The sequence below is a fragment of the Uranotaenia lowii genome, chromosome 2 (genome assembly GCF_029784155.1).
Source record: "Uranotaenia lowii strain MFRU-FL chromosome 2, ASM2978415v1, whole genome shotgun sequence".
In the NCBI taxonomy this organism is placed as follows: Eukaryota; Metazoa; Arthropoda; class Insecta; order Diptera; family Culicidae; genus Uranotaenia; species Uranotaenia lowii.
Genome location: NC_073692.1, coordinates 212022655 through 212050596, shown reverse-complemented (window position 1 = coordinate 212050596; position 27942 = coordinate 212022655). Strand labels below are relative to the sequence as shown.

At 40.0% G+C, this 27942-nt stretch overlaps 1 protein-coding gene and 1 non-coding gene across 2 annotated transcripts in view; both read left to right on the top strand.

Moving 5' to 3' along the window:
* Window positions 1-1838: 1838 nt before the first annotated feature.
* Window positions 1839-27942, top strand: part of LOC129745301 (serine protease 44) — a 50515-nt gene continuing 24411 nt past the window's right edge. The window contains exon 1 of the mRNA XM_055738288.1: window positions 1839-2550. Coding sequence (XP_055594263.1) covers window positions 2397-2550 — 154 coding nt within the window. The 5' untranslated portion in view covers window positions 1839-2396. The remainder of the gene's footprint in view (window positions 2551-27942) is intronic.
* Trnak-cuu (transfer RNA lysine (anticodon CUU)) lies at window positions 10917-10989 on the top strand. Its single transcript has one exon. It is a non-coding gene; the product is annotated as a tRNA-Lys (tRNA).

The window sequence follows — 27942 nt, the reverse complement described above, 5'->3', positions numbered from 1 at the left end:
TTGTTACATTTTTAGGCCCTGTTTGCAATTTTGTTTAAATTTTCGATAATTCCTTCTTATCTTTAAAGTTTTCCGTAGAACAAATATAAAGCTACTATGTATGTCGTGACCGAGATTCGATCTCATGACCTTTGGCTTTGAAGATTTGAACGCTATCCTCTAGGCAACTGTCGATTAATTTGAAGTAACGAACATCTTTATATCGTATATCGTTGACAAGTATTCAGCATTGACAACTTATTTTTCATGGTTTAGAAATTAGATAAGCCAGTCTAAAAATTATTGAACAGCTAGTCAACACATATTCATGGCTGAGGTTGTTGACACAGTGTATGTGAAAACAGTTTTAAGATTTTTTTTAAATCTAAGTAAAAATCCTCATACATTTCATAGCATTTGGAAATAGAGATATTTTCTATATATGTATATAAAAGGCTTGTTATGTCTGTATATACAACAGACATACATGTATGTCACGCACAAACTCGGAAACTACTGAATAGATAGTCGTAAAAATCGGCATTCAAAACTTTTTGAGGCCGGGAATTGTTTCTACGAAGTTTTGAGCCTCTCCCTCCTAGAAAGGGGGGCCACCATACAAACTTAGGAAAAAAATTGATTAAAATTCGGGTATCTAATTTTTTTCTACAGATTTAGTATGCACTATGCACCTATTCTTTGTGGAGAGAGAAAACATTTGTGTTGACAAAATTATTCGGCTCATTCATTTCAGGGCTATAAAAAACGGCGCGGCTACGTAGGGCCACTGATTGCTGCATGCAAACCAGAACTGAACTCCACGTGGAGGCATGCAATGGCAAGAGAGATGCATAGTTTCAGGGGTAAAATAACCAATAATTTTGTAAAAGCAATACACTGTCAATCTTTATTATCCGGAGTGGACCCGAAGAAACATTTTTAACACTGTTTTGTGTATGTGGAAAGCATGATTTGTGCTAAAGTAACATGTGAAACAATGTGTCACTATTCAAAGCATGTTTGACATTTAGCATTATAAAGTCGAAATAAAACTAGATAAAACTGAAATGAACTAACCAGCAGTTTATCGAGATATTTATAATTATGTTAAAATATTTCCTACAATTTAAAATAGTAAACCAAGACATTTTTAGAAAGATAAAAATTTCATACAAAAGCTCTATCCAACTGCCTGTTTTTGAAAAAAATAGATGTTTTGAAACAGAACAAAATATTAAAAGCAAATAAGCAGCTATGAGCTTTGACTTGGAAGTTTCCCAAATGGGTGTGTTTCAACGCACACAGGGGATAAGCTAGTAGGTACCTAATATTTTTGCAACATGATGAAATTGTTATGATTTTCTGCAAGACATACATCATAGCTACTGTAGTAACCAGTTACGCCTACTTTGGAATTCCAGTATATGAACTACGAACATGTTTCTCGTGAGGTTGATATGTTATTGAATTTTAATCTTCCAGAAAATGGATATTATTTCTTATAATCTAGTATGGTTGAAGTTTAAAAAAAAACATCTGATTTCAACAACGGCAGCAACGCAGCCCGTCAAAACTCTCAAAAATCACTGTTGACGAACAGGAACGCCCTGGACGCCGAATGCCACCCTAAGCGTCCGATCGGCCCGTAACTTGTGGACACACGAATAATCCAATAAACGGGAATAAATATGGCAATCCCCGTACAGATATCCCAAAACAAGTAGCAGCACGAGTGCGATTGCGAATCCGACAACAACACAAAAAATAAGCGGGATCTCAGCACCAGTCAGTCCTGCTCTGTGCGTTCCCGGGCTTCTAACCATGTCGTGTCGTCAACAACGACGATCAAATCCAGCAGGAATCGACTGGAACTCTATAAGCCGGAGTCGCGAGAGTATATAAATACATCATCAATAACCAATTCACATTACAGTTTATTTTCAAACGGTTTCGAGTCAATGTCGGGCGGCCGGGAGAGTTCTTGCTGGACGGTCTGGAATCGAGGAACAACTGCGTAGCGCCGCGCCCTGATTTCACTTTGGCAAGAAGCACCTCGGCTCGGGAATCCTCGGGAGTCGAACAGTTCCATCAGTGTCAGTTGGGCAGTTGACGTGATTGGTTAAGGAAATTCAATAAGTGAGTGAAGTGAACGTGATTGGGTCCAGAATTTAAGCCGCCGTTGAATGGTGGAAGAAAACCGCGTGTGCCAAAATTAGAAGCAGGCCAACCGAAAAAAATCTACTTTGCCGCCCCTCGAGGGGTGAGAATGGTTTGAAACGGAAGGGGATCGGAAATACCAGGGCAAATCAGCAAACGGTCAACCGGAGGAAGGATAAAACCAAATAACATATCAATTATTAATGGTGGATTAAATGTTAGAAGAGACCAACAGGAATAAGTGATTCTGTGCGTGGGAAATGAGATTAGTCGTGATGTTGTGCTTTTGGCATCCTACCATCTTGGTTCTGGTTCTAGTTTTGTCGTCAACTGTGGCAAAAGTAGCGGACCCATCTGTTGAAGACGATGCTGCCGCCTTGAGGAAAGATCTGGACGATTCGGATGTCGTTGAAGGTGGGTTAACCGGGAATAACAATTAGCGCGATTTTTGAATTCAATAAACGGACCTGCGATTAACGTACAAATTATGCAAAACTGTGTCGATAGCGAGATTAATAACGATTGTTTGATGGCAGTTAAAACGTTTTAATGGATAATAAAATGATGATTGATGAAAGTTTTTACGGTTCCTGTTGAATGTATTGCAAATTTAAAAACTGATACAACAGCTCTCTTTTATTTATACGAAGGAATACTTGCAATTCCCCAGAAATGCTAATGCAATAACATGAAAGATGGCTAAAGTAATCGCATTCAATAGTTTTAATAAAAATCGTGAAAAAAATATTGGCATTCATCGAAAAAAAGTTTATTTTGTTTCGATTATAGTCGTTTTACCATCTTTATGGCATTCGCGACTTCAAAAAAAAGAGTGATTTTTTTTTTAATTTTATTGTTAACTAGCTGACCTGGTGTGCTTTGCTACATCTTCAAAATAAATAAATATTATTTTTGGAAATTATTTCAATTTAGTTTTTTTTGAAGGCATATTTTTAAATCAAATTTCAACATAATTGAAAAGGCACAGCTTTAAAATCAAAGCTGCATCTCAAGTTTCGAACTGCACTACAACGATGATTTAATCTAATTTTCTGAAACTAAATCTATAAATTAGTTTTTCAAGACTTGTAATTTTTGCTCTGTGTTTATAAGCTTTAATTGATTCTTTAATTATGCCAAAATGTATGTTTTATCAATATGGATTCATCACCCCCCAATGCGGAAAGGGCCCACGAACTAATGTTCATATATTTTAATATTCAAATAACATCAAATTTCGATCTGATTTTCTGATAAGTTTTCAAGATTAAAGGTAGGTTCTCAAATCACAACAGAAGGGTCTGTAACATTCAAAAGCTTAGCTTGTTTGACTACTCAAATCATTGATCGACTCTCAAATCATTGAACTCGAAATGCTATTTAATTGTTTCGGGGGAATTTACTGCTATTGAATTACGTACTCCAAAAAAATATGGGTTTCTCGTTATTTTTATCAATTCAAGCGCATTTCGAATTCCATGCTACTCCGTGATTAATCAAACGAATGGTGCTTGCAATTAGCAGTTCATTCTCAATGTACAAAACTCATATTCCTTTTTGAAATGATTAATAACGGCGCTGGCCACGTCCAAGTAGTCAATGGGGATAAAGGAAAGATTGTTAGTTAGTTACTCTTTTGATTCAACTTGCAATCTGTCATCTCTGCCTTTTCCAAAAGTAAGATTTGAAAAATACAGAATTGGAGGTGAGCAAATATTACCAGCTATGGTAATGTACGTCTGTACGTCTGCGAAACTATATTCAAGTATCTCAGGGAAGGTTAATGTTAGTAAGGGGAAGTTTAAGAAAAGGATCCATTTTGGGTAATGGTTCGATCATTTTTCCTACTCCTCCTATGCTCTTAGATCTTTCCTGAGGAAACTCCTACCTATATAGAAATATGAGGCTTCAATGTTAGTCATATGATAAAGCAATTGAATGAAAATTAAAAAGCTAGCTTGTTTTCCTTGCTATAGAACCATTATCATCTCTGAATTCGTAAAACAATTTAAAGGAATGAAAGTATGACGAATATAGTTTGATGAGGATTCAGAATCCTGTTATCAACCTTTTTTATTAAGACTAAATAAAGTGGAATAGTTTTAACCTAATACTAACTTCAAATCTCTCATAACATTTTTGTTTCATTTAGCAGAAGGGTCTGTAACATTCATAAAAACAAAAACAAATCTCGTACTCAAATACCTTCCCATGTCACATTTGATTGTATTTGCATAATTACCCCTCCTGTTATCCCAACGAAATTGTATTGGGGCCCTCTCCCCACTTCCTATATACTCCCTGGAGAACGGATGGTGTTTCAAATAGTCATATAACCATTTCTCGTACCCAACTAATTTACCATGTAATATTTGGTTCCATTTGTTAGATAAAATTTTGACTTATGCAAAACAATTGTATGGGAGCTTCCCTCTTCCCTAAATTTATCCTCAATTGAAGGAGAAAGGAGTCTCAAATAAGCATACAACCTCGCATTTCTCGTAGCCAAATTTGATTCCATTTACTCGATTAGTTCTCGAACTATGCGAAAAATTGTAAAGCAGCCACTCCCCTCCCTCCTCTCTCTCTCTCTCTCTCTCTCTCTCTCTCTCTCTCTCTCTCTCTCTTTCTCTCTCTGTGTCTCTCTCTTCTCATCTGTCCACTGGAAGAAGGGAGGGGTACCAAATATTCGTAGAACCGGTTCTTGTACCCAAATAAATAACAGTACAAGCAAGATCAACTTGAATAAAAAATATGGAATTTTGAAAAAGCCTTGTTTTCTGATTTTCAGCCTAGTTTAATTCACATTTTGAATTTTCTTTTGACTTGACAAAACAAACAGTGTGTATGTTTCCCGATGAAGGTGTTATCGTTATGTTGTCATGTTTTATTTTCATGTTATATTGACATTTTGAAAATGTTTCAGAGGAATAAGCATCTATAATTACAACGAATCCAACCTTCAATTTTTAATTTAATCTTATTGACCTAAGAAAAAAATGATCTTGGCTCGGAAAAATATGTTCGCATTTCTAGTAAGAGTTATGTTATGTTATGTTTGAAGAATTTATATTTTCCAAGCAAATTTGATTGAGAAATCTCAAATGACTTGAGATGATTGAGAAAAATGGCAGTTTCATATTAGTCCTACTTATAATGCTTTTACTGTTCCAAGCATGTATCATTAGTATAATAAATGTTACACGGGGAAAATCCATTAATAAGGTATTTTATCTATTATTTTTTCTTCATTAAGGAATAATTAATTTTTAAATTACAAGTGTTTGAAATAAATGTGCAATTTGTATCCAACACAATTTTTATATTTGATTTTTCAAATTAATTAATCGAGAAAGTTTATTTAGTTCATCTTTGGTTGGAATACCATACAGACTAACTTAAAACTAAGACATACCACTTAATTCTAATTTAAATCTACGTTTACACATATCGAAATTAAAAAGATGGTACACTGAGTTGAAACGTTCACAACATTTATCTATGGGATGGTTTCGGCCATATGCAGTACGGTGAAAAGGTATCCAGAGGAACTGACGTTGTCGTAGTGTCCTCGTTGATATGTAAAGGTTGACGCGTTCCAATACGTAAGCAGAGTCAACACGATTAGTTAAGACATCCAAAATAAATGTTTGTTGTAGCTCGGTACGACGCTTTTCGAGAGAAGCAATGCTTATCAGAGCACACCTTTGCTCGTACGGCGGAAGTCGAAGTGGTTCTTTCCAAGGAAGTCGCCGGAGAGCGTACCTAACGAAGCTTCGCTGGACACGTTCAAGTCGGTAGCAGTGTGTACTCTGAGTAGGAGCCCATACCTGAGCGGCGTATTCCATAATGCTACGAACCGAAGAGCAGTAAACTGCTTTCAGTGCATAGACGTCGTCGAAGTCTTTCGTGCTACGACGCAAGAATCCTTATGCAGCAAAACCCTTCGCAGACGTGAGCGCGATGTGTTCAGCGAATGTTAGTTTGTTGTCAATTTTCACTCCCAGGTCGAGAATGGATTTGACATTCTCCAATGTTGAACCCGAGAGTTGATATTCGAAGTTGACTGTGTTACGTGCACGAGTGAAGTTGACTATCTTGCATTTTTTGGCGTTTGCCGTCATTCCATTTAAGCGGCACCAGTCTTCTAATCTGCCGATGTCATTTTGTAAGGCAAGACAGTCAACGGAACTGCTAATTCTTCTGAACAGCTTCAGATCATCAGCATAAAGCAGAGTGTCGGATTGAAAAGTATTACATAGGTCATTCACGAAAACTATGAACAGAAGGGGTCCAAGGTGACTTCCCTGCGGTACTCCAGATGGGGTGTCGAAAGTTCGTGATCGTGAATTCCTAATTTTCGTGAAAGCCTGTCGGTGCAACAGATAAGAAACAATCCAATCAAGTGACCAAGCTGGAAACCCTAGGCGATCCATCTTTGCAAGGAGAATTCTGTGCGGGACACGGTCAAACGCTTTTGCAAAGTCAATATAGACTGAATCCACTTGACAACCTTTCTCCAGACTATTACTCAGGAAACTAACGTAACACATCAGATTCGTCACCGTAGACCGTTTCTTTACGAATCCATGCTGAGACTCTGAGATAAGAGGTTTTATGGCAGCATACAATCGCTCGTGCATTAAAACTTCGAAAACTTTTGAAATTGAACTCAGGATTGAGATTGGGCGGTAGTTTTCGACGTGATGAGCATTGCCTGATTTATAAATCGGAGAAATTGCTGCAACCTTCCAAGCACTGGGGAACGTCCTTTCGTTGAGCGATCGATTTAAAATACTGCAAATCGGGGCAGCTACAGATGCGGCGCAATGTTTCAGAACCACAGGAGGAATGCCGTCAGGACCAGATCCTTTCGTTGGGTCAACTGCGGTCAGCTTCTCGTAGATATCCTGAACGGAAAAGCACGGCAAGGGCAAGTTTATGTCGTAAGACTCGAGCGATGCGAGGTAGCTGTTGTCTGTGCCATTACTAGGTGAAGAGTAAACGCTTTGGAAGAATTCAGCAAACATATTTGCCGATTCGGTCAAGCTGGAGGAGGTTACACCGCGGAAGCTTATATCAACGGGGACTGCGGCGTTTTGTTTTTTATGTTTGAGATGTGTCCAAAATGATGAGGGGTCATTTTTCATGTTTTCTTGAAGACGCGAAACATGTTGACGGTGAAGCAGCTCGTTTAAACTTTTAAATTCGTTTTCTAAGCGTCTAAGATGATGTTTACTGTCTTCAGAGCGAATTCGATTGTAACATTTGCGTGCTTTTCGAAGCTGGTTGCGTAAACGACGAAGATCAGAATTCCACCATTCGTGTTTCCTAGATATGAATGTATGGCGGCGCTTTAAAGGGACATATTGTTTCAAAACTGTGTATAGTTTCATGTAGAACAATTCGACAGCAGATTCCTCGTTTGAAGCCACATCAAGACATTCCCAATTGGTTGAGTCGAGAGCAGCTACCACTAGCTCGAAATTACAGTTTCTGAAATCAAAATCGAGTTCACCAATAGGCTCTTCAGAAGGTCCAACGTCAAAGTCAACGTCGATGCAAAAAATCTAAACTTTGCCATTATACTATGCAAAACTATTGCTTTTAAAACGAAAGGTTTTATAATTCAAGCGTTGTTATCAGTTGAGAATGATTTATTTTTAATAGTTGCATATCGTGCTACAGAAACACCAACACGAACATTACTAAATATTAAACCTTCCACAAAAAATTAGCATAAAAAATTAACACTTTATATACCAATAAGTTTCTAAGAACCTAGTTACTGAAAAAATCAGGAAAATTTAAAATATATTAAAGCGTATCAAAAAGAACGTCCGCAGCTTAAATTTTATACCAAGAAAAACTTTAAAGTGTTGATTTGTTCAAGGTTTTGTTCAGAAAAGTTGTATTGGAAGAAAACTCCAGCTTTCCATGTAGCACCTTCAAGCAAATGTAAGGAATAAGTTCCTCAGCAGTAGCATATCATCGCATAACTATTTTCAGCTAAAATCTCAACCCTCACGGTGTCCACAAAACCAGATTTAAGAAAATCTTGTGCTTAAACTATGATAAGTGCAATAGAAATCAAAAGTAAGCATTTATTTCTAGCTGTCTTGTGTGAAGAACAAAAAGGTATTACCGTTTAATGATGTTACAAATTTGCAACAATTAATATTTTTGCCAAATACCCGAAATATGTGAAAATAATATTTTTTCATCATTTTTCCCTTTATGTACTAATCATTGCGCACTATTGAGATTTTTTCTAGAAAAAAAAATCATGAAACGAAGGATTAACAATGAAACTATATTGGACAAAATTAAACACCACACTTTTGGTAACTCGAAGACGCTTAATTTGTAGAATTTAGATCAGTGTTTTCTGAGATATAGATTGCCTAAATGATGTGTTTCCCGGCTGACGGTGTACAATATCATAAGGTGATATATTCCTGATAATTTCGTCATTACTATCCATCTAGTGATCCTCGGTGTGCGCAGTATTATTGTTTTTTGCCTTCACGCTGTTCGAAGGTAGTATAATGGCGCCAGCACTAAATTTTACTTCAGAAGTCCGGACTTCCGACTTCCGAACGACTTCCGACAAGAAAAAAGTGAAGTACTAGGTTGTCGGAAGTCTGTGTTTTGTTGCCAGTTCACCAGCGACGTTTCTGAAATTTTTTTTTAAATTCACAGTAATGACGTCACTTGTTTATATTCAAACGAGTTGTTTACTCGTGGGAGTAGCCTACCTTGTCTATTTATACTGTGTCTCGACTTAGATTTCTTCGCGGTACTTAATGTGTTAAAATGGACTCTTTTGATAACCGTAACTGGAATACTCTATGTAGGTTCAAATTTGTTTTCGTGGATAAATTTGCACGCAAGCTGATGATTTAACTATCCATCCATCAATAGTTGTTGGAAAAAGAATAAAAGTTTCATCACTGGAGCAACCATGAATGGACAAGTTTGCGAGGAGAAGTGTTCTAAGTTGCAGTATCTTTTTATTGTTAGCTTATCTTTTTATTATTTGCGCATATTTAGATAGCAGAAACAAGCATATTGCCGTAAAGTATATACAAATCAGAGTTATGTGATTTGCATTTTTCTCAAATTTTAAGAAATGTCTACAATGTTATATAAATTTTAAAAAAATCTTTTGCCTTCCAAATAGTGAAAAAAGGTGGGCATATACCTAAATGATAAATGCTAGATTTCTTGTTAATAGTCAAATGGGGTGGTGTGGTGAAACGTAAATATTTAATATTTGACAGTTCAATACAGCACTTTACTCCAATCTTTTTTTATTTCTTTTATCCTTGAGTCCTTGAGTTTATGTGATGATGTTATAGCATGTGTCATAAATGATATTGATCAACGATCCATTAATTGGTTTCAAATACATCCTCCATCAATAACAGTGAGTGAAGAAAAATATGTTGATTCCTGTCCTTAAAACAAGGACAGTTAACCTAAATTTACGTTTTAATCGGTATTTCCTTTTTCTCTATGCTTTGTATGCATGCAGATTTGTCTGCGCCTCGACATCGTTGCTGAAAATATGAGGTTAGACAAACAGGAAGGTGAAAAGACCCAGTAAAGTGAATACCCATCAGAAACAATCTTTTAATGGTCATCTGGCCTGGCATCGTTTGAGCTCACCTGCCCGGCATGGACCACTTACTTTTAATTGGTTATTTGGTATTTGCTTGCGAAATTCTTCTGTTTAACTAAGTTCAATTTGAAAGCCGGGAAAACCTATATAGCGTGTCCATTATAACAGTACTTTCTCACCCAAGTACGTGCCTAATTAGAAAAAAATCGCACCGCTCTCCTTTTGGCATTCGTGGCGAATCATCATCTTCTAATCATGTCGTTGCTGAGGTACATAAACTAGTACCCATTTGAGCGGCGCAGTCGTTACCATTAAGTGCACCATGAACCGAACTAACTAGGAGGAGTCATGAACTAGACCTTGTCCTACCTATCAGAATGGACGAAACACAATATATACCTTAAAGCCTTAGGTTCAGAAGTGGCCCACGTGCCATCATGAATCTGCGAACCTGATTTTTTTGCGCACCTTTATTGTGGTATCCCGTTTTCCTTGCCCCGCACATCGTGGGGTCTGTAGCACCTGCTTAACTTTGCGTGGTCTCAGCGAGGCGCAGCGAATAATCGAAGAATATTTTAAATTACATCACGTTCTACTTTCTTATGCCACCCGAGATGTCAACAATCAGAACCCATCGACAGGCAGACGGCAGACGAATTCTGTCAGTTTTGTTACCAACTCGGTAACATTGTTTTTGTTTTTTTTAATAATATTTATTGATGGGTTGGAGTTAGGGTAAGATTTTGTAAATAGATAGCTTAAGACAACGGCGGATTCGAATTTGAAACGGAGAAGTAGGCGAAACCGAATACGCACATGGTTCGAAGCGTTGCGTACGATTGAAACGCAGCCGCGAAGACAGCACGCTTTGGGAAGAACGCAAGTGAATTGGGCAGATCGAGAAGTTTCTTGGTAAGGCAAGACGATTTAACAGGTCTCTTGGTTCCCGGCGGTGAAAGTGAACGGACGCATCCAGCAAGCGCTCCGCGAAGTGTGTGGACGAACATCCCAAGCGGTCCGAACGACAAACCGTGCAGTGTGTGGTTCAGTGGTAAATCGAAACCGAAATTCGAGTTTTGCCAGCCCAAGGAACACCGACCAAACGACAATCCAATCAGCGTGTTTGTTGGTTGGATTTATCAGATTTTGTGTGCCAGCCCGGCTAGCTCAGTCGGTAGAGCATGAGACTCTTAATCTCAGGGTCGTGGGTTCGGGCCCCACGTTGGGCGCCAGGTGAAACTTTGCTTTTTCCCCAGGAACGGGTTCAGCCCAGAAGGGGCTGCCCAGCAACACCCAGTCCCTGGTCTAGAGCCACGGGGACTAATGGGTTTGGGCGCTCAAGGCCTCTTTTGTTCCTGGGTCTCAGGGCGTATGTTAGGCTGGGGGAGTTTTCGGATGGGTGGATTCCTAAAAGATAAATACCTTGGTTTCAAATGAGATGTATTCGGCGAATTCTGTTGACACTGGCGAAGAAAGTTCTGAGAACTCGGGAAAAATCGCGTGACTCAAACCCGTTTTTGGAAGAAAATCCCGCGATGTCTGATGTCGTTACCCACGAACCTCCAGAAAATCCCAATTTTAACATCAGTCCTATCCAGATAACTTCCGCGCCACCGCCGTTCGAGCAGAGTCCGCGATTTTTCCCGAGTTCTCAGAACTATTCACGAAGAAAAGTGATTCCGGTTTCACAGTGGAAAATTAAAAAGTACTCCGGAAATGATCAAGGTTTAGGTTTGAACGAGTTCATTAATCATGTCCATCAACTAGCAATTTCTGAGCAAGCGAATTCGCTTGATTTATTCGATTCTGCTGTGCATTTGTTTGATGGTGCAGCTCTTAACTGGTACACCGTTCATCGAAGTCAATTGACCGGTTGGGCTCACTTGATAAATGAATTGAAAAATGAATTTCGACATCCTGATTTAGATTCGGTTTTACGTGCAAAAATATATTCAACTCGCCAACAAAGGGGAGAATCGTTTCAGAGCTTCGTGCTTCAAATGGAAAAACTCTTTTTAGCCATGAATCACCCTATTCCTGAATCAGAACGGGTGGAGATTTTGAAGTCTAATTTACGTTACGATTCCAGGAAAACGTTGGTCGGGAAAAATGTTCGTTCCATGAAAGATCTTTTAAGTTTGGGGAAGGATTTAGATGCAACCGACTTTTCAGTGTTTTCCAGAGTGTTTGGTCCGACTAAAAAGGAAAGTTGTGCCATCTCAGAAGGTAGAAAATCTCCTGATTTGTCTCGTCCGAGTGAAGGTTATGATCGTCCAAAAAATCCGAAATATCCGAAAAATTTCCCTGATCAAAGTAATAAAAACCCGTTTTCCAAACCAAATCCGAAAATCGCGAAACCTACTGGTCAAAAGACCTTTGTAAATAGTGAATTCAAATCTCAAAACTACTCGAAACCCACTGTAAATAAAACATCCAACAAATTTTCAGACCCTGGATTAGGAACACGTAAAAGTAGTAACTTCCAACGAATAGTAGCTAACGATGTACCACCTGGGGAAGGAGAATGCTACAATTGTGGAGACCTCCATGATTTGGAAGCATGTCCGATTCCTCGTAGAGTTTTCTGTTATCGGTGTGCGTTCAAAGGTTTCACCTCAGAAAACTGCCCATATTGTCGAAAAAACTTGTTGAGGAAGTCCTAAAGCCGCAGGAACTTCAAGAAGCGCAAACTGTAGGATTTGATTTATTACCGAACTTAACGAATTTTGAAAAGTTTTATATTCCAAGACACACTGTTGAGCATGAAGAAGAAAAACCACAAATTCATAAGATCACCATAAGTAACATCTTTGATAATCGTCCACACGTAGATTTAGCAATCTATGACATTCCGATTCAGGCTTTGCTTGATTCGGGTAGCAGCTTAACTTTTATCAACTCCAGAGTCTTTGATCGTTTGAATCGTGTTAAAATTCGTCCCTTGTCAGATAGTGTAGAGCTACGAACAGCAGATGGCTCGAATCTCGAAGTCATCGGAGAAGTTTTACTTCCTTTTAGATACAACAATAAAACCAGAATCATCAAAACCTTAGTAGCTCCGTCTTTAACCAAAGATTGCATTTGTGGGATTGACTTTTGGGAACGTTTTGGGATATATCCAGCAATCGCCACCATTTCTAACAGTCCAGTCAAACAGCTGACGGACTCTGAAAAGCCAAGGCTTAGCCTTGAGCAGTTAGCGTCATTAGAAGAAGTCAAACGATCTTTCAAAACTGCTGACTCTGATTATCTGGACACTACCGATTTGTGTGAACACCATATTGTGATCAAAGATGAATTTAAATCAGCAAAACCAATTCGTTTATACCCTTATCCATTGGCTCCTAAAATTCAGGAAGGTCTGTTTGCTGAAATCGATCGATTGTTAGCAAGAGGAATAATTGAAGAGTCCAATTCGGATTGGTCTCTGAATGTAGTACCAATTCGAAAGCCATCTGGTCAAATTCGCCTCTGTCTCGACGCAAGGAAGCTCAACGAGAGAACCGTTCGTGACGCGTATCCGCTTCCGCATCCTGGACGGATTCTGAGCCGGTTACCCCGGGCAAAGTTTTTGTCGACCATAGACTTGACGGAGGCGTTCCTCCAAATACCCCTGGCACGTGAATCTCGCAAGTATTGCGTATTTAGTGTTCAGGGGCGTGGGATGTTCGCTTTTCGCCGATGTCCCTATGGTCTTCTAAACAGTCCGGCTAGCTTGGCGCGGCTTATGTCCAGGGTGTTAGGAAACGGTGAGCTGGAGCCGAATGTCTTTGTGTACCTGGACGACATAGTCCTGGTCACAGAGACATTCGAGGACCACATTCGGCTTCTCTCCGAGATCTCCAAGCGTTTACGACAAGCGAATTTGTCAATCAAGCTGGAAAAATCTCACTTCTGCCTGGAGGAAATACCTTTCCTCGGCTACATTCTTTCTTCTCGAGGTTTACAGGTAAACCCTGAGAAGATAAGACCTATTGTAGAATATGAAAGACCTGTGACAGTGACTAAGCTAAGGAGATTCCTTGGCATGTCAAACTATTATCGGCGATTCATTGCCGATTATAGTAAGATAACTGCTCCATTATCCGAACTTTTAAAAACTAAAAATAAGACCATCAAGTGGACATCTGAGGCAGAAGTAGCATTCCAAGTAATTAAAGAGAAACTGATAACATCACCTATCCTAGCAAGTGCTGATTTTGATCACGAGTTCATCTTACATACCGATGCGAGTAACCACGCTGTGGCTGGCGTGCTTACGCAACGCCTGGCTGATCAGGAGCACGTCATCGAGTATTATTCAAAGAAACTAACAACACCAGAAAGATCCTATCATGCTACAGAAAAAGAAGGACTTGCCGCTCTTCTATCTATTGAACACTTTCGAGGATACATAGAGGGTAGTCACTTCACACTTGTGACAGATTCGTCAGCATTGACGTTTATAATGCGTTCCAAGTGGAAAACATCCTCCAAACTGAGTCGGTGGAGTTTATCATTACAACAGTATGACATGACAATCGTCCATCGTCGGGGACGAGACAACGTTGTACCCGATGCGCTTTCACGTAGTGTGATGGCCATCCAAAGTACTTCAAAGTCATCGTGGTATAATGATTTGAAATATAAGGTCGACACCAATCCTTAAGATTACCCAGATTTTCGGTTGGAAGGAGACAATCTTTTGAAATACGTTTTCCAGGACGATCTAACCGATCATCGATTTGATTGGAAAATCGTCGTTCCTGAAGATCATAAACAAGATATTTTAACCGCAGCACATGATCAATTCATGCATCAGGGTGCAGAGAAAACTCTGGCTAAAATTCGGCAACAATATTATTGGCCAGGGATGACAAAGGACGTTAAGTCGTACATCAGAAAGTGTCAGGTTTGTAAGGAAATAAAACCTCCAAACACCGCTACAACACCGTTGATGGGAGACATGCGTACTCCGACCAGACCGTGGGAGATCATCGCTCTGGATTACATCGGACCATTGCCGCGGTCTAAAAGTGGAAAGCAATATATCTTGGTCGCATTAGATCTATTTAGTAAGTGGGTACAGATAAAAGCTTTTCCTCAAATCTCGGTAAAATCACTTTCGACTGAGCTAGTAGATCATTGGTTTTATCGAAACTCCGTGCCTGCCGTAATTTTAACAGATAATGGTTCCACTTTTACCTCCAAAGAGTTCGGTTCATTAATGTCGAGATACGAAATCAAACATTGGCTTACGTCGCGTTATCATTCGCAAGCAAACCCGGTAGAGCGTGTCAACCGCGCTATCAACACAGCTATCCGTTCTTACGCGCGGACCAGTCAGCGTGACTGGGACCTACGTTTATCCGAAATAGAAGTTGTTATAAACTCGACAATCCACTCATCTACGTCGTATAGTCCGTTTCGCGTTGCAAGAGGTGAGGAAGTTGTGTTAAAGGGATGCGATCATAAGTTGTTCGTAAACCCAAATGAACAATCGGTAGAAGATAGACTGGAAAGAATTCGTAATGAACATCCAAAACTGTATGATAGTGTTCGCAGCAACCTTATAAAAGCTCATGAAACCTCGACACGAAATTATAATTTACGTTCACGTAAACACGCGAAACCATTTTCCGTCGGTGATACGGTTTATAAAAGGAACACAAAGTTGTCTAACTCAGCTGAGTTTTATAATTCGAAATTAGGTCCACAATATTTACCTTGTACGGTACTAAGAAGATATGGCTCATCTTCGTATGAGTTAGCAAACGCAGATGGTCAAAACATCGGAGTTTGGCCGGCATGCTTACTGAAAGCTGCCTAGTAGACAGACCGGTTATCTGAAAATAAAGTCACATTTTTGGATGTGACTACTCTTCGATCGTGGGAACTGATCACTCTGGCGGTTCGTGGTGCGGTTGCATCTTTTGAAAAAATCGGATAACTCAAAACAATTTCGTAATCGTCGTGAATAAACTCAGATACGTATCTAATACATTCATCAAAATTGATGTGGAGACGTCCACGAAAATAATTTAACGCGCGCGTATCAAGAAAATCGATGTTATGGTAGAAGATCTTCTTAGACCGGTTAAGAAGAAACCAATCAAAGTAATCATCAGAACTATCTCTGATTGATATATCAAATCGAGTAGTAGGCGATAAACGAATAATCGGTTCGTGATAAATTAGGCCAATGGTCCACATCGGATAGAATTAAAAACTCTCGACTCCATTCGATTCTTTTGATCACTCATATGGCATCAACACTCGCGAAACGATAAAGATTTCTGTCCGCAAACTCATTCACGACATTGACAACTAACTACATCTATTGTAGGCTCACCCAAGGCACCCCATTCACCTCTAAACGGAATTAACCTCGATACATTCATCTGTTCGGTTGATGATAACTATTCGGTTTATATCGGTATCGGCTCATGAGATTATTGATCCTTATTTGTTCTTCGACAACCTTATCCGCGGTTTGCTGAATTCAGTGCACGTACACAAGACTGATCAAATGTTTATGGAAGTTGTTGATTTGTTTTTTTTACAGGACTATTAATAGTTGATCTCGTTCTATTCTCGTGTCGATTGAAGGGTGTTGTTTGGTTGAGGATTTTGCACATCGATTAAAAAAAAAAAACAAAATTAAAAAAAATTGTTTAAAAGTTTCTTCGAAGAATAATGGAGGCATGTTCGATTAATTGTAAATAAAAAAAACGATGATAATGTTGATGATTATCGAATTCACCGAAATGAGCCAATGATGTTTTTGTTTTGCTTGGAGGACAAATTAATAATTTAACGTTAAAATTCTTATAATTTTTAGAGAAAAAAAACAATTTGAATTATATAATCCCAATAGTTTTTTTTTTATTTGACCAGAGGGGGACTGTTACCAACTCGGTAACATTGTTTTTGTTTTTTTTAATAATATTTATTGATGGGTTGGAGTTAGGGTAAGATTTTGTAAATAGATAGCTTAAGACAACGGCGGATTCGAATTTGAAACGGAGAAGTAGGCGAAACCGAATACGCACATGGTTCGAAGCGTTGCGTACGATTGAAACGCAGCCGCGAAGACAGCACGCTTTGGGAAGAACGCAAGTGAATTGGGCAGATCGAGAAGTTTCTTGGTAAGGCAAGACGATTTAACAGGTCTCTTGGTTCCCGGCAGCGATTGAGTTCAGACGTGCCTTGCGATCGCTCTCATAGTTCGAGTTTCCACGGTCCGAAAACAAGATCAACGATAAGCCGTGCGCGAGGTACCGAATAGTGTGTGGTGAAACGAAACCATAGTCCGAGGTGTGCCAGCCAATTCGCGCAATACCCCCAAAACCAAGCAGCAGTTCAGTTGGTTGGACTTGCCATTATTTGCGATCAGCCTTGTGTGCGCGTGATCGATCAGCTAAACCGAACCTCATCGAAGACTGTACGCGCATAGCCATTAGCGCGTGGTTGGTTTGCCCATCCGAGCCGAAGAAGAGAGACAGAACCGCATCATCTAGCCGGTAGTGCGTGGTATCGCATTATCGCCTCCATCTCATCCCGACGAACGATCCAGCCGAAGACCGAGGTACGCGCCTAGTCCAAAGCGCGTGGTCGGACTGCCAGCCATAGGAGAGAGACCGAACCGATCAACCGTTAGTGTGGTGCGTGGTACCGCGCCGCTCCTCCCGTTCCATCCAGGCGTCGCCCGTCCCGTGGCGATTCCTACGTTCGACCGAGTGGGCGATTTCCCCGCTACCAGCCCGACCCCCGTGTGCTTTCTTCGCCAGTGTCAACAGAATTCGCCGAATACATCTCATTTGAAACCAAGGTATTTATCTTTTAGGAATCCACCCATCCGAAAACTCCCCCAGCCTAACATACGCCCTGAGACCCAGGAACAAAAGAGGCCTTGAGCGCCCAAACCCATTAGTCCCCGTGGCTCTAGACCAGGGACTGGGTGTTGCTGGGCAGCCCCTTCTGGGCTGAACCCGTTCCTGGGGAAAAAGCAAAGTTTCAGTTTGCAAATAGGTAGGGTGTGTATGGTGTTTGAATGGAAAGAGATCGCAAAGAACGTGCCACACTGCGCTCGCGTTTGCCATCCGTATTTATGACCATGGGCAAACATATTAAATTTAAGGTTGGTTTGTGCAACGGGCGTTCTGGAATGCTTTCTGCAAAAACTGGTGCCAGGGAATGGTCACTATTCTTCCGGTGCGGGTATCGAAGTTGAACGATCGTGGTTGCTCGAACCGGACTACCTATAGCGGTTGCGTGCTCTGACGACGCGATATTCATCTAGCGGTGGATAACTTTCATCGAATAATTATCATAGTAATTAGATTTCGTGCCACCGAGAATCAAATTTTGTTTTTCTATGAATCTTCAATGGAACTATCTTCGCTTATTGTACCATCTACTATCCGTTCTTTGGCCGGGTCACCTGACTTGAATGAGCAATTAGCTAGTTGAAAGTGATTGGATATTCGAACACAAAGGAGAAACTGAAATTTTATGTGTACGAATAGTAGGTATTCGGTCATAGTAATATGAAAATGTTATATGAAATGCTATACCGAACGCTTAATATTATTGTCGGAAAATAGGATCTTAAATATTGTTTTCTCCCACTCTATACTCAATAACTCTAGTATAGGATCCATTTTATTAATCCTGCTGATTTTCAATTCGAAAAATCTCGACTTATTCCAAATGCATGATTTCTAATAGGTTGTGTTATAGTTCTATTTCTAAATACATTAAATGGTGATTTATTAATTTGTTTTGGTTTTCATATATTTTGATTCCATTTGAAATTTTGATTTAAAAAAGACATACACCGTCTTAGCTGATTTAGACTTCACAGATTGAAATAATGACGTGGACAACTTAATATTAACATGGCACAGATAAAAATTTGATTGAATTCTAGAAGAAATAAATATTATGAATCATTGATATGCTAGGTTATAAGGCCGATGGCTAGAAGTTGAGAAAATGATGATTCAAAAGTTAGAAAGGAATAATGAGCCACACCGCTTTTATTGTTATGGCCATGTAAATTTACAATGGTATTTTTTTCTTTCCGGGATTTACATAAATCAGGTAAATTTAGAAGAAATTACTTGTTCCAATTAGTTGTAGGTTAAAACATGTGAATGCACAAGAGTATTTGATACTTTGTGAACATCCAGGACTGAGATAGGAATCGAATCCATACCTTCATTGGACTTCACTTTACTTTAAGGAAGGACCTCACGATCACTTTAACACTAATCCGCTCTTGAGTGTCAATATGACACTAGTGGAAGTTTGGCGGCTTGTAACTTTCTTCGTGTGCATCCAAATTATACAATTTCTTCGGGGACCCTCAATGAATTCTCGGAATCTTTAATTTTGCAACATTACTTTTTTATGGATGCACCCTGAAAACCCAGAAAAAAAACTCCTTAATCAGACCTTGATTGCAATTTGATACTCCTGACTAAAACCGCTATATCTCTCTTGTTTCTCAATCGATATCTACAAAATTTATAGTTTTGGAAACCTCTTAATATAACTCAAATATGTTTTTACATATGTTCTATGACAATATTCACCCAAAACACTTCAGTTTTCCGTTATTCAAAGTCTAAGAAAAAAAAACCGAAAAAGCATGTATGAGTATATTTATGCAAGATTTTCGCAATAAATTTATATTCTTCAGGAAGGAAATTTTATACCGATTTTAGTGGTGAAATTATTACTGGATACAAATATGATAAATATAAAACTAAAAGTAAATCCAGAAAATTTACGTGGAACGGACGCATTTTGTTTAAATATATTTTTATTTGTATCAATTCATCATTACATTTATTTTACACTAGATGACACGGTGTGCTTTGCTACACCTTTTAAAAATCAATCAATTGTGTGAAAACAATTTTACTATAGATAAATAATGAGAGCCTTCGCATAATATTATTATCAGAATACAAAAAATATTAGATCCTGAGAAATATTTTTTCTATGATTTGTACCAAAATTGTTTTTCAATAATGGTTTTTAATTCGACATTAAGAACTCGTTTCTATTTTCCTTTCACACCTGCAGTATTGGGAGGGTCACGAACTGCCATAACAACATTTATCGTAACCAAATAAGATAACACTTCACATGACTTCACATACGGCTCCATTTGCTTGATAAGCTTTAAGTACTTTCCTTCTTCCCGTTTTTCCTCTGGAAGAAGGAAATGTCTTAAATCCTTAAAAAAAAATTCTTTCAAGGTTTCTTTAACTTGGAAATATAACTATGCGATAAAATTTCCACCATTCCCGACTCTGTACTGTATGGAATATTTCCTTTAAAAAAATAGAATCATTTTTCGTATTCGAATACGTTAGATAAGTTCTCAAGCTATACAAAAATTGTGCGAAACTCCTTTTCCTCTCTCTTATTCTCCACTGGTAGGTGAAAAGGGTTTTTTTTTTCAAAGGACTGAGATAAACGGAGAATTATCGTCAATGATCAAACCGAGGGATTGCAGTGGAGAGAGAATTCTTTGCATTTGGCGTGGTAATGATCAAAGTTCAACAACTGCTTATCAAATTGCAACAATTTTCAACAATTAGCACATTTTCACTCTCTCTGAGCACCGGTTTCTCTCATTTTAACTTAAACCTCCTAATTCTCTCTAACAAATTGCCACAAATTATAACAAATTCAATCATTGGCTGCCAAATTTGTTTGATCATTGACGATAATTCTCCGTTTATCTCAGTCCTTTGGATCAAACAAATTTGGCAGCCAATGATTGAATTTGTTATAATTTGTGGCAATTTGTTAGAGAGAATTAGGAGGTTTAAGTTAAAATGAGAGAAACCGGTGCTCAGAGAGAGTGAAAATGTGCTAATTGTTGAAAATTGTTGCAATTTGATAAGCAGTTGTTGAACTTTGATCATTACCACGCCAAATGCAAAGAATTCTCTCTCCACTGCAATCCCTCGGTTTTTTGAATAACCATAGAATCATTTCTGGTCCCCTTGCCTTGTAGTCTTCCCTGTGAAATTAGGTTAAATTTATCTGATGAGCTCTTGAATTTATCAAAACAAACGCATGACATCTTTTTTCTCTTTCCTATCCTGTAAGGGGAACCAAATCGTCTTAATATTTATTGCATTTAAAAACTCTTTCCACTTTGTTACCATCTGCTAAATTAGCACTCGATTTATTTTAAAAAAATGTATGGGAGCTCCCCTTTCCCATTTCTATCGAATCAGTGAAGAAGCCTTCACAATCAAAGAAAAGAAATTCTATACCCGCTGCTATTTATTTTGAATAATAAGTTCTCGAGTGATCCTAAAATATTGTATAAATACCTCTGTTGGGCGTCCGAAAACCTTTAATCTGCGGTGTTTAATCCCGCCTTCGACAGCGTCTTCTAGTTCGGGCGTCCCAACACCGATTGGGGAGGGCGGAGATCTTACCCGGCTATTGTCTGCAATCTGGCTGCTGATTTCGGTGGCTTCTCAAATGGGGAATTCCACTTAGATGTTTGGGGTCATCATCGTTACACAGAACACATGAAGTTACACTTAACAATCAACATCTATTACAAATAACTTAACATAAAACACTTAAACTAGGCTGACAAAAAGTTAGATTTCGCGTGAGGAAAACCTCAACAATCGCGTATCTGGTTGCAACTGACGATCACTCCCACTGAAGACGACGCCAGACCGATGTGCGATGTTTTCTCTCATCGGCGCGACATAGTTGATTGGCTTTCGTGCTTGTGCTCATTTCGCTCTCACCAACCCACCGGTCGGCGTCGACTACGACGTCCGATCTTCACGCTCTCCAATGCATATAGGGGCTAGCATCGGTAGCAGCACAGCAGCAGACCAAACAGAATGGATGACGAATTTGCAGTTTATACGTTGGCGTATCTAGGGTTGCTTACTCGCAGACATCCTGGCCCGCCCAGAAATAGCACGATTTATGCAAAATAGAGAAAAAAAACTCTTCCGTGGTGATGATATGGGGGGATGGGGATGGGAGTAAGGATGGGTGGTTTATGCTTGTACAGCATCATATTACATATCTGACTCAGGTTCAATTGGCAAAAAACAAATTCTTTCCACCGCACGAGTTTTGTACCCATTGCTTGTCTTAAGTGTTACAACTCGTACAATGCCATCTTGACCAGGGTGAACTTCTGAAATGCGACCCATTTTCCAATGTATCGGAGGAACATTGTCATCGCATATGACTACCAATCTGCCGATCTCAATGTTAACATTTTTATTCCACCTTTTCGTTCTAGCTTGTAGCTGCGAAAGATATTCTTTCCGCCACCGATTCCAAATTTGTTGGACTTTTTGTTGGATCAGCTGTGTCTTATCGAGCCTATTAACAGGTATGTTCGACAAGTCACGTTCTGGAAGCGCCTGCAAGGAAGATCCCAGCCAGAAGTGTGCCGGTGTAAGGGGTTCCAAATCATTCGGATCATCTGATTGCTGTGTAATAGGCCTCGAATTAAGACAAGCCTCCACCTGAACCAACAACGTTTGCATGTCCTCGAAGGACAAGGGGTGGTCACCAATGACCCTAATTATGTGGTGTTTTGCAGATTTTACTGCCGCCTCCCATAGGCCACCAAAATGAGGCGCTCGAGGAGGATTTAAATGCCACTGAATTCCATCGTTTGCACAGTATTTAGAAGTTAGTTCCTGATGTTCCTTGGATCTCAGTAGCTTCATCAAATCATGCAGATAGTTTCTAGCACCAATGAAGTTGGTTCCATTATCAGAGTAAATATCTGAAACCTTTCCCCAACGTCCAATAAACCTTCTAAGTGCCTGTAGAAATCTATCTGTAGTAAGGTCAGTTACCAATTCTAGGTGCACTGCCTTCGTCGCGAAACAAATAAATACCGCTACATAAGCTTTTACCGTAGACTTACGAGGCGCAGGGCGTAAATAAACCGGACCAAAATAATCAACCCCGGTTTTAGTAAATGGGCGTGATTCTCTCACTCGTTCTGCAGGTAATTCTCCCATGAATTGCTCTATAGGCTTAGGACGAACTCGGAAGCATTTAATGCATTTATGAATAACGTTTCTAATTACGCTCCTTCCTCCCAGGGGCCAAAACCGCTGTCTGACAGCGCAAAGTGTTAGCTGAGGTCCAGCGTGCAGCAATTTTTTGTGGTATGATTCGAAAAGTAGCTTGGTGAAATTATGATTCGCGGGTAGAACCATGGGGTGTTTAAAATCTTCGGATTCCTGAGAATGCATCAGCCTTCCGCCGACCTTAATGATGCCATTCTGAATAAAAGGGTTGAACCAACGCAATGGTGATTTTCTGGGAACAGCCTCGCCCCTTGAGCATGACCTTAGCTCATCCTGGAAGCATTCTCGCTGAACTAGGCGTACCATAACCATTTCTGCCTCTGACAACTCTGCCGCTTTAAGAAACCCAGAAATAGGACCTTCTTTTGACCTTCTAAGAACTCGAATCAAGCGAATCCAAATAGCAGTGGAACGGATAAGTTTCGTATAGTCGGAAAAGTGGGAAATATACCAATTGTTGAACTCACGACTAACAGAGGTGGTTGCAGCTACCTTTTTGTGCCTCCTTTCGTCTTCGCCTTCTTCTTCAAACGTGCTGACCGAGGCGATAGGCCAGCTCTCCATGCTTTCCGCTAACCAATGTGGACCATTCCACCAAAACTGGTTGTCTAGAATCTCCTCGGGTAGAATACCTCGAGAGATTAAGTCCGCAGGGTTCTGCTTTCCTGTTACATGGTTCCATTGACACCCTTCGGTCATGGTTTGAATTTTGCTCATCCTGTTGGCCACGAAAGTAGTCCAGGTTGACGGTGTAGAAGAAAGCCAACGTAGAACACATGTAGAGTCGGTCCAAAAGAATGTCGAGACTTCGCCTTTGAGGGCCTTTTTCACAGTGGCTACCAGCTGCGCCCCAAGCAATGCTCCACACAACTCTAACCTAGGAATACTTTGCGACTTCAACGGCGCTACGCGGGACTTCGATGTAAGGAGGGTTGTTTTCAGTTGACCTTGGGAGTTCTGGCTGCGGATGTACACACAAGCCCCGTACGCCTTTTCTGAGGCATCAGAAAAACAGTGAATCTCCAGCAGAACAGGGTTGACAATGATAACGCATCGGTCTATTCGGATCTCATTGAGCGAACTGAGTTGCTGGTGGTATTTTCTCCAAGCTTCATCAATCATCAACGGTACTGGTTCATCCCAGTCCAGTCGTTGATCTTTAGCATCCCTTAACATCCAAATTTTCTGCATAAAAATCTTAGCAGTAGCAATTACGGCTCCAATGAGCCCCAGGGGATCGAAAAGCATAGCAATAACGGACAGTATTCGCCTTTTAGTTAATGGTTCAATAGATTCAATGGCCGGAATACTGAATTGAAAGCTGAAAACATCTGATGTGGGCATCCATGTCAAACCTAAAGTCTTGACCGATGGATCAGGATCCAGGTTTATACCTTCCGGACATTTGATGGCCAAATTGTCTTCAGAAACTTTCTTCAACACATCAGGGCTGTTTGAGGCGTATTTTCTCAAACGAAACCCACCAGAACTCATCAACGCATCAAGCTGAACCTGCAGCTCACTCGCTTCTTCAACGGTATCCGACCCTGTGATGACATCATCCATGTAGGTGTCATTCAAAACAGCCCTTGCTGCAAGTGGAAAATCCTCTTTCCCATCCGTCGCTAACTGTTGCAGCGTTCTAGTGGCTAAGAATGGAGCTGGTTTGGTTCCGTAGGTAACTGTTCGCAGTTCATAGATCGATATTTTTTCCTTGGGAGATGATCGCCACAAAATGGATTGGAAAGGACGATCATCTTCAGCGATATTAATTTGCCTGAACATTTTCTCAATGTCGGCAACAACCATAACCTGTTTGGTTCGACAACGGAGGATAATCGAGCGTAAGTCATCCTGAATAACAGGGCCATTCAAGAGTCCATCGTTTAACGATACTCCAGTTGAAGTTTTACAAGAGGCGTCAAAAACGACCCTGACCTTAGTGGTAGTACTGGCCTCTTTAACAACTGGATGGTGTGGCAAAAAACAACGCTTGACAACTGATTTCTGACATGACTCATCTTCCAACTCAACTATCTTTTGCATGTGACCCAAACGAACGTATTCCTCCATGAATTCCTCGTATTGCTTCCTAAGGTTTTCGTCCCTAGAAAGTCTCCGTTCCGTTGCCAGAAATCGCCGCATAGCGATCTCCTGCGATTCACCCAATCGTTCAATGATACTATCGTTTCGAGGTAGAGAAACTGTGTATCTTCCGTCGGACTCGCGTTTCACAGTTTTCGAGAATAAGCTCTCGCATCTGGCTTCCTCTGGTGAAAGGAAATTGGTTGACTCGACCTCCTCACAGGACCAAAATCGAGCCATCGTGGCTTCCAGAGGATCTTCAGTAATCGAAGCATTCGAGATTACTTGTATGGCTTGCCGTGGGATCGGCAAACATCCGCAGACTACCCAACCAAACACTGAATGATTCAGAGAAGGAAGTTGATCGCCCAAATCGATCTTCTCTCCAGTATGGAAGAAATCGAAGAATGATTCGATTCCTAAAACAATGTCCACCTCACTAGACACCGAAAATGAAGGGTCCGCCAACTGAATACCGTCTGGAAATCTCCAGCCTTTTGTTTGTACCGTTGTTGTGGGTAGATTAACCGTCACCTTGGGTAGGACAAGAAAGCTCATAGCTCGCGAAAACTCTGAAACTCGTGATCGAACCGTGGCATGAATTCTCTGCTTGACCTTTGTTGCTGCCTGACCTATTCCTATTACGCAGATTTCTACCCTTTCTCTTGTTGTTTTCAACCGTTGGCTCATTCGCTCCGTAAGCAGATTGCTCTCCGAGCCAGAATCCAGAAGAGCTCTTGCTGGATATTGATTACCATAATCATCTTCTAAAATAACTACTGCTGTGGCCAAGAGAACCTGCGACGAGCGTTGAGGCGCAGCATTAGAGGTCAGAAGATCTGTAGCTGCCAGGTTCGTCACTATAGGAGCGGATACCAAATGTTGCTCTTGAGTCTTCAATTCCTCTGTACCCTTCCGGTATCTAGAACCTCTAGATTCCTCCTTGCCCGGCTTAAAACAAACCAAACTGTGGTGACGACCCTTACAATGGCGACAAGAATACCTTGATTTACACTCTTTAGCCCTATGACTCTTGCTGAAGCAATTCCTGCAGAGTGAATGACTTCGTAGCAACCCTTCTCTATCCTCGATCTTCATGCGCTGAAAAGCCTGGCATTGAAATAATGGATGATCCGCTTGACAAGCAACGCACGCTCTACCAGACGATTGGAATGAACTGAAGCTACCCCTAGTAGAATGCTTAAACCTTGGGACTTGTTGTGGCTGAACTAACTTGGGCTCTACAACCTTAACCGGCAATGATTCTAAAACTCGCACACGCCTGCGAAGAAACTCCGTCAAATCTTGTACAACATCTTGGTCCTTGGCGGCAGAACTTTCTTCCCATCCTCTGCGTGTCGCAGGATCGAGACGCGAGGAGAGAAGGTGGACCAGAAGAAGATCCTTGTATTCTTCAGGTTGTATGATCTGATCTAACGTCTGCACAATTCTCTCGAACCCTTCCAAGAGAACTTGCAGATCACTGACGGATTCCTTTGTCAAAGAGGGGAGCTGAAACAGACCTTGAACTTGCCTTTTCCGTAGCAGCTTACTGTTGTTGTATCTCTTCAACAACAAATCCCAGGCGATTTGATAGTTGGTCTTCGTGATCTTGATAGGGTCAATTAGAGCTTTTGGTTCACCTTGTAAACAACCTTTAAGATAGTGAAACTTTTCCACTTCCGGTAAATCAGTCTTCCAATGAATGAGCGACATGTATAAATCCCGAAAACTTAACCATTCTTCAATATTCCCATTGAACGTTTGAAGTTTGATCTGAGGAAGTCGAACGTGATCAAGAGTTGGTTGCATTAACGAGTCATTCACCCTAACTGTACTACTCAAATCCGATAATTGAGTCCGTTCCTTAAGTTTTTCCATAAGAAAGGCCTTTGAATGGTAATATTTTTCGCTAAACGTGACCCTTTCACGCTCGAAATAAGTTTCGTCTAAGTCAAAATCATCAAGAGATTGAATTTCAATCAAAGTATCATTCAGTTTCTCCCACAGGTTATCAATTTCCTCCAGACGAATCTCAATTTGAATCGACGAGGAATCTTCTTGAAATGTTTCAACAAAACGCCAAATGTCACTAAACGAGGACTGAATCTGTTTAAATCGCATGTTCAAAACCTTCAGGCTAGGAGCCACGGTCGAAACTGATGGTTTCTTTGTGCTAGGCATGATTTCTATTGAAAATTAAACAATCGAATTTAAATTCAGCTCAATTTCGATTCAGGCTCAATCCGATTCAACCTCTGAATCGACTCAATGACAGACTATTCAGATTCTGAATGAATACAATTTAAATTCCGAAGCAATCCGATTCTATTTCAAAATCGATTCAATTAGTGACTACCCGATTCACCTCAGAATCCAATACTGACGTTTAAAAGCTGCTTCTGATTGAAACACTCACTGACGATATTAAATTGGCACAATTCAAACGCAAGGCAATCAATACAGACTCAAAAGTGTCACCATCAATGACCTCTGACTCGAGACCCTTTCTGCCTAGTTAGATTTAGATCCACTTTATCATCACACATTGATTTTAGATTAAATACGTACCGTCACAGTCAAATTCTGACTCAAAACCATTCAAAAGCAGTTGAAATTCAACTCAATAAAGTGTAGCAGTTCACAATACGACTCAAATATCCACAGGTAATAATAATGTCATTCAATAAACCGATTATTTAAATTGCGATACTCCAATCAATTATGATTTCCCAAATGAAGTTATTCACCACTTCTAATAACCTTTATTTAAACTCGGTCCACTATCAATCAAGCGACCCTATATTTGATTAGCTTCACCAACAATCAAACCTTTTCTTCTCGTAATTAAGTAACTCCAATTCATAAATCTTAAAAACTTACCAATCATAAACCATTTAAGTGGCAGAAGTGTGGAACCTTGTAGGTGCTACCAAATGCACAAACAACTACAATCAGGATAGTGGTGACAATAAAAGGTTCGTTCAGACCTTCTGAACA